At 36.2% G+C, this 7778-nt stretch overlaps 2 protein-coding genes across 3 annotated transcripts; both read right to left on the bottom strand.

Moving 5' to 3' along the window:
• Positions 1–770: 770 nt before the first annotated feature.
• LOC139866687 (TATA box-binding protein-associated factor RNA polymerase I subunit B-like) lies at positions 771–4357 on the bottom strand. 2 transcript variants are annotated; one of them, XM_071854981.1, is made up of 4 exons: positions 3802–4357; positions 2521–3351; positions 1968–2101; positions 771–1353 (listed from the first exon to the last, which is right to left on the bottom strand). In XM_071854981.1, exons 1-4 carry the CDS (start codon positions 4355–4357, stop codon positions 859–861), a joined length of 2016 nt encoding a protein of 671 aa, XP_071711082.1. In that variant the 3' UTR covers positions 771–858. The 2 variants fall into 2 exon arrangements, with proteins under 2 accessions (XP_071711082.1, XP_071711083.1); XM_071854982.1 differs by having other exon boundaries at positions 771–1347.
• A 1506-nt stretch (positions 4358–5863) lies between these two features.
• On the bottom strand, positions 5864–7180 carry LOC139868581 (uncharacterized). The gene is made up of 2 exons (XM_071856917.1): positions 6786–7180; positions 5864–6692 (listed from the first exon to the last, which is right to left on the bottom strand). The coding sequence occupies exons 1-2, from the start codon at positions 7178–7180 to the stop codon at positions 5864–5866; spliced, it is 1224 nt and encodes a 407-aa protein (XP_071713018.1).
• Positions 7181–7778: the final 598 nt, after the last annotated feature.

Raw genomic sequence — 7778 nt, 5'->3', positions numbered from 1 at the left:
CGGAGTATTTATTAATTAATTTCATTTAAGTAATAATACTAAATTAATAAATATTATTTAGCTCCTTATTTTTTGTATAATTATGGAAGAGATATGTAGATTTTTCACTTGGCACAATTAGCCACAATTAAGGTGCTAATGACATGTCATGTTTTTTAACCTCTCTTTTATATAGATATATATAGATATATAGATTTTGCGTTTAACGATGGTTTCGGAAAAATTTAACTCGTTGCGAGCGAGAAGATGTCACACGTTGAATATTTGAGTGGAGTTTATTTAAGATATTTTATAAAAATTTTGATTTGACACTTTAAACCCCTGTTTTAGGGGCCGATTTTAAATTTTGAACAAAGTGTGGGGAGGCGTTTGTGGTGTTATTTAAAAGAAAGGAAAGGGGGAAAAAGGTGAAAAGACGAAAATACCCTAGTACTATTCATCATTTTTGTCTAATAGTTAATATAGTAATAATTTAAAAGAAAGGAAGGAAAAAATGTGAAAAGACGAAAATGCCCCTAGTACTATTCAGCGTTTTTGTCTAGTAGTTAATATGGTAATTGTTGTTTCTAACTATAAGAGTGATCAGAAACTAATATTATCTGACTTAATCATGTACAAAGGAACCAAAGGGTCTTTCTTAGCGGTATCAAAAAGGCCCTTTAACCTTGAGGTCATGTCATGGGTTCGAATCTCGTTTAGGACATTATTCTCGTGTCAAATTATGTACGGTGCAAAAAATCATGTACAAAGGATCCTGCAAAAATGTGATATTGTAAAAAGTTCAAATGTGTCATTGGATACTCGTATCTCAGATTTTGGAATATGTAATAGACACGCAGCTAACAATATGTACAAATTTCACAAGTTCAACACCGAAAAATCCATATCCATAGAATCATCATTTGGAACATTTTGTTCCGCATCATCATTATGACAGAACTCGCAAGCTTCTGAATATGGCATTTGTGTCACGCAATGTTGTATGTTTTTCTCTAGCCAAGCCAATCGTCTTTCAAAACACAACACTGCAACATGCATATACCTGAGATCTAGTTGAGCCACTCGTGCACAAGAGCGGAGTAGTATGTAATAATCTGCATGTGCAGCATAAACGTAGGCCCCGGCACCCTTTTTCCTCGTGTAGTACAAGTAATCGTGTCTTTTAACTTTAGTCCTCGGACGAATATAACTAAAATTGTTCTCTTCCATGTTTGATATCATTCGCCTAATTTCTCTTTCTTTAAAGGACTCCTTAGAGTCGTGGGTAATTTGGTCATTGTCATCTTTAGGTTTTCTTGGTCTCTTGCAAGGAATACTAGGGCTTGAAGTGGGTGACTCGGATGATTTCTGATCCTACAATAAATTATAAAAACTTACCAACGAATTTAAGTTTATGTACAGCCAAAATAATCCGTACACATGCCTAATGAATTTTTTTAAAAGTCATAAACACATAAACTAAATCGAAATGGTAAAAATGACAGCCAATTCCAACTAGATCTAAGTCTATCCATTTGTTTAAATCCAAGGTTGCAAAAATCGCTACTCGGGGAGTACTCGGATGTTGACCAAGTTTGACTTTGACCGATTTTAAGAGTAATCCCGAGTTTACTCTAAATTTTGACTGATTTTCCAAGTAATTCTGAGTTTGACCAAGTATGACCGAGTTTGACTGAGTACTTGCAGAGTAATTCCGAGTTATGCAACATTATTTAGATCTAAGTCATGATCCATCATTTTAGATTAGTCATGTATTGGGGTCAAACCATGATCCATTAGCTAATGGGTCAGATCAAGGTTAAATCATTACTCGCTGATCCAAATTGGACCCATTGAGACACCCATCAACAAATGTTGTACCTTCGTGTATATATATATATATATATATATATATATATATATATATATATATATATATATATATATACAAAAGGAACAATATTTACACATCCATTAGCATAACATACCTCATTCTTCTGATAACAATTCCAAAGGTCATTAATTATCTGATATTCCTGAAGATCGTCAAATGAAAGTTCCACACCAGCAAAAACCACATCCTTACAATATTCAAGATACGTTTCCAAATCCTTTGCATGATCTACCAATCACAGAACAATCAAAAATATGTAACAATACATAGAAAGATAAAAACCAACTCCACATTCTGAAAAATAAAAACAAGTTAACGATCAAAATCTATTCAAATCAAGGTTGCAAAAATCGCTACTCGGGGAGTACTCAGTGAGACTTTTTAGGGACTCGGAGAGTATTGGGATGTTGACTAAGTTTGACTTTGATTAATTTTGGCCTAGGTTTGACCAATTTTGACTGATATTCCAAGTTTGACCAAGTTTGACTGAATATGACCAAGTTTGACTGAATTTGACCAAGTTTGACCTAGTTTGACCGAGAACTCCCCGAGTTGCAAAAACTGAGTACTCCCCGAGTAATTCCAAGTTTGCAACACTGATCCAAATTACAGTTGCAATTATATATGAAGGTTTGTTAATTGCTTACCACTTGTATCAATGAGCTCTTTATATTTTGAATGCAGTACAAGTAAAATATCCGTAGCATCCAAATGCGGTTGTTCAGGTAGGTTATTATAAGACTTTGTAACCGAACCGACATCTGATTGTCTGCTACGTGAATCTGACAGCTCAGCAACATCATTAATTACATTGACCTTTTCTTTATCAGCAACTTTTGTCTTTTTCCGATTTTTTTCCTTAGCAGCACGAGACAACGAAGTTTCCCATTTCCCAAAGCCATGTATATTGTAAAGAATCCTAATTGAAACTATAAGTATAGACAGTACATACGCACGTGTAGGTAGTCTAAACTCGTTTGCCGATAACCAAAGTTCTGGTGGCATGGCCCACTCGTATATTCGACATGCATGAGGAAGAATAGTTTCAATTGGAAGAGATAATTGTTTGAGATAACGAGAGGCGATTGAGTAAAAATTAACGGGAGGTAATTCTAACCCTATTGAATAAGCAAGAGAAGCTGCTAATGACTCGAGTTTTTGTAATGAAATTGCATGTATAGGTCGAAACATACGGCTTGAACTTAAGGGACACGCGTTAGTAGGTGGGCCGATCTGTTTTTCGATTTCAAGAAAAGCAGCAAAATAGGGAAGTTTTCCATCAAGTGTCCACCTAATTATATCGGTTGGTAGGATTGGTTCACGTGCCAAATGGCAAACTAAAAATGATATAACTAAAGAGTAAGATAATGGTACTGTTTTGCTCAAAGATTGGTACCAAATCATTACAGATCGTTTACCAAGTAAATTATGAGGTTCGGATTTATGTTTAGCTCTCACCCCAACACTTTCAGTTTCACCTGAGATATTAAAAAAAATGCTGGTTAAACAGAGTTAAAATATTAACTGAACATGACACAAACAGAAAAAAGGTGGCAAAATGGGTGGGTTGGATGGGTTGTTAACAGTTCAAAAAGAGTGATTAATGGTAAGGGTTTAGTTGGGTTCACATACGAAACATTTCATGTAACTTCTAAATATTTATGTTTTTATAACTAAGCAGAGTGTTCTATTATTTCATTAAGAATATAATTATAGTTTCTTTTATAAATGGTATCATGTTTTTATGCACTAGATATGAATAGCGGGTGACTTTCAACACACTTCTTATTACAGATTTTCTTATTAACTTGTATGATCACTTAGAGATAAAAAAAAAAAAAAAAACACACACACACACACACACAATAAAATCCATTCATAAACAACGAGTTGAAATATCCAACCCTACAAAAAAGCATATAACTTACCTTGAATTTGAGATTCTGACTCATTAATAACCTCATCAGCCCAGTCATCAGCAAAAAGCTTAGTTTTTTCCAGAAATTTTAACCAAATGGGCTCGGTCATGCCAACTATAATGGGACACACATTAAACTTTTCGACTAAAGCCTTGATCTGCAATTCAATCATTATCTGAACTCCCATTAAATACCTCATCCTAATTTCAGAGTAATAATCTTCATAAGTCAATGTTCTAGGCCCTGTTGCAAAATCAGCCGGCTCAGTGGGGCCCACACCATCACCTGCATTAACATCTTCTTCTTCTTGGGTCCTTAAAGTCTTCCAAAATTGTGAGTCAGGTTGACTTTGGGAGACTAGGTCGGGTTTAGCAACAGGTACACGCCTTTGAACAATAGTCCTCACATTCTCTTTGGTCAAAATCAAATCATCGTTATCAGCAGCCGTTTCTCTAATTCCTTCAGCTTGGGTCCCACATCGCTGGCAGTAAAAGAAGCCATCAGAACCATCATATAACCCCACAAACCCACAAGTTTCGCATTCCAAACCCGATCCGTTAGCCATCTATATATACAAAACACAATTTAACCAATAAAAACTTTTAACTCTATATTTAAGGGAGAAAAAAAGAGATTCTGAATATTACCACTAATCATTATATGAAATGAACATGTCAAAGTTAATACCTACTGTGTACTAACAGGTGCATGCGCAAGGATTGATAAGTGTTTTTTTGCTAAACAAGGAGTAGCATACACCAACTTTTAGGGGCGTTTGGTTCGAGACTTGAAATCCTATTGTGTGTTTGGTTGACATTATATGTTCAGTTGATTTTGCACTTATTTTTAAACATCAATTGTATTATTTACTTTCCTGGTACCAGTAAACTAAACCTAATTTCACAAACCATATTCATCATGATGTAGCATAAAACAGTTTTAGAATTTATCATCAACAAAATATATTTAGGGCTCATAATAGGTGATTGCAAGTTTGCAACAGCATCATAAGGCATAAAGCTGACAGAATTACACATTTCTACAAAATGTACAAACTGGCATCAATGGTGACGATGAGTATAACATCATTTATAGGCATTAACTAAATATATCACAGTAGCATCTTTGTTCTGTACTGATGAATTTTCATGTAATTAGAACATTAGCATTCAGATTCATCTAATACAAGTAAAATAGAAGTAAGATTTCGAAAAACATTCAAAGTAAGGTAGTGTTAACTGGAGTTATAATCCCGGCGGCGGTGGTTACAGGTCTCGTCGGAGAAGACGAGCCGTAGAGTATCGAAGTATTAATCGACTGTGGCTGTAAGTATCACCTAGCCCTGTGCAGAAAATCAAAAACGAGGAAGATGTGACTGCAAATTTGGCAATGGTTTAGGGTTAGGGTTAGGGTTTTTGTCAAAATTAGGTAGGGTTTCTGTTTGAAGGTGAAGATATATTTCCAACACCTAAATTTATAAATCCCTTATAATTGACTGGTACTCTAAAAAAGGGAAATTCGCCCGAATACACTTTTTTAAAAATTTTTCTTCCAAAATACATTTTCGGGAAAAAAAATTGTCTATTTACACCATTAAGTCGACCACCCATTGGGTCGACTACCCCTATACCTGGTCGACCATTATAGTTTTCAAGGTAGTCGACCAACATGCTTCATTGATGTTGGTCGACTACTTCAATGATGTGGTCGACTGCAAGGTCGACCGACTTATTAGCCATAAGTGGGTCGACTAACCCTATTCGACCATCCTTGCGTTGTAGGCGACCGATTAGTGGGTCGACTAAGCATAACTCATACTACTATTGGATAAGATATATCAGATAAGATTTTTCATGAGTCCCAATGTAGTCTGCCATCCAATTTAGTGAAATAAACTTTAATTTGAACAACAAATATTATATATTATCTCATACTACATTTATTGATTACACAACAAATAACACAAGTTACAGACACAACACATATACGACAGTTAAACGGCTATAAAACATACGAACACACATACCTATCATCCATGGCAGTTAAACACATTTAAAACACAAAGAAGAAGTTAATCATCACTCAAATTATAAGTGGAGCCAAATTTTGTTGAGCATGAGTCTTCACGTTTTCCTTTACCCTTGTCCTTTACCAACCCCTTCGGCTTTGCCTTTGTTTTTGAGTTACACTTGGACTTTTGTTTACCTTCAGAAAGATCATAATGTGCGGTGCAAGTTAATCTAGTATGTCCATATTCCAAGCAACGACTGCATTTTCTTTTAGATTTGAAATTGTCTTTGTCCTCTCCTTGGGACGGTATACGAGCAGTACTCTTCGGTCTACCCGATTGTCGCTTTGTAACCAATGGCGGTAGGACGGTTTGTAGGTGTCCTGGATCTATCCATTCAGAAATATGATCTAGCGGGTTAATATCTTCCATGTTTGCCGACTTGTACGTTTCAGTGTGGAAATACTTCTGAACGTGTGTAGTAACGTTACGTAGGACAAAATACCTTGCTACTGCCATTACATGTCCACAGGGTATACCGGAAAACTGCCATTGTTTACATGTGCAAGTTTTATCTTGTAGATTGACTTTACCGCATTTTTTCATATCCAATACCTCAAACTTAACTTGTGATATCGGTTTGACAGTCCAACTAATAGACTTACGATTTCTTTTACCAAGCTTACGCTCTGCATATGGTGTGACAGGGGTTGTTAAACCATCGGCAGTGTTTCGGTGTTCCCAAAACCATTGTTGAACTGAAGCTCTAAAGAATTCAAGAAGCATTGTAATCGGGAGTTTCCTCGCATGAACTGACAGTGCATTCATTGACTCTGCACTATTAGAAGTTAGGTAAGCATACCGAACACGATCTGCATGATGTCTAGACCATCTGTTGAACCCAACAGTAGTGAGTGTACGTGCACTGTCAGGGATACGTCATGCTAGTATACCATAGTGGTGATCAAAATCAGATTTTCTATACGCTTTGCACATTTTCCAGTAGTGCCACTCGTAACTTTTAACCCTTTTAGACACACTTTTGAGGTTTCCCAACAAATGTCTAGCACATAGTGCATGAAATACTTCTGGAAATACGTTTGATATGCCAGCAGCTATTGCAGGTGCCCTGTCAGATATAATGGTAAGATTAACAATACAACACCCCGAAGACTGTAGAGAGTCTCTTAGATTACCAAAAAACCATGTCCAATGATCGGTGGCCTCTCCTGCTCCAATACCGTAGGCTAATGGAAGGATTCCATTGTTAGCATCCATAGCGACAGCAATCAAGTTAGTCCCCAAGTAACGACTTTTTAAATGAGCCCCATCGACTATGATTACTGGTCGTGCATAGTTAACAAACGAACGTGTCTGCATATTAAAGTATTGAAACATTATTTTTAAATACGAGTTGAATTAATAAGTAAATAAAGAAAGCATTAAACATACCGCTGCACCAATGGACATGTAACTCATAACAAATCTGCCTTTGTTGTCCGTTCGAATGTTGGTTACACTACCTGGGTTAGACAATCTAAGATTATATAGATAATTAGGTAGTATTTGAAAGGAATCTTCAAGACTACCCCTCAACATCTCAATTGCGTAACATTTGGCTTTCCATGCTTGGTGGTATGATAGACTTATTTTAAATCGCGCCGACATATCAGTCCTTATATCATTCGGTCGATAGACACGACCTTCTTGTTTCATCACCTCTTTCAGTATATTACCTAGGACCTTCTTGGTGGCATGCTTATTGTTCGGAAGAATTTGGGTATTTGAGCACGTGTGTAGATCATTCAACTTTCGTACTTGAAAGTTGTTGCTATCTTGTATACACCTAGCAGTAATTTGCCATGAACAATTTGGTGATATGCATGTAGCTGTATGTAGTAACCCGAACTAATCCATCCGGACGGAGTCTTCAACAGTTGGTTCCATTGCGATGATCGACTCCAAATAAGGTCCTTAA

The sequence above is a fragment of the Rutidosis leptorrhynchoides genome, chromosome 9 (assembly GCF_046630445.1).
Source record: "Rutidosis leptorrhynchoides isolate AG116_Rl617_1_P2 chromosome 9, CSIRO_AGI_Rlap_v1, whole genome shotgun sequence".
Taxonomy (NCBI): Eukaryota; Viridiplantae; Streptophyta; class Magnoliopsida; order Asterales; family Asteraceae; genus Rutidosis; species Rutidosis leptorrhynchoides.
This window is presented reverse-complemented; position numbering and strand designations above follow the sequence as displayed.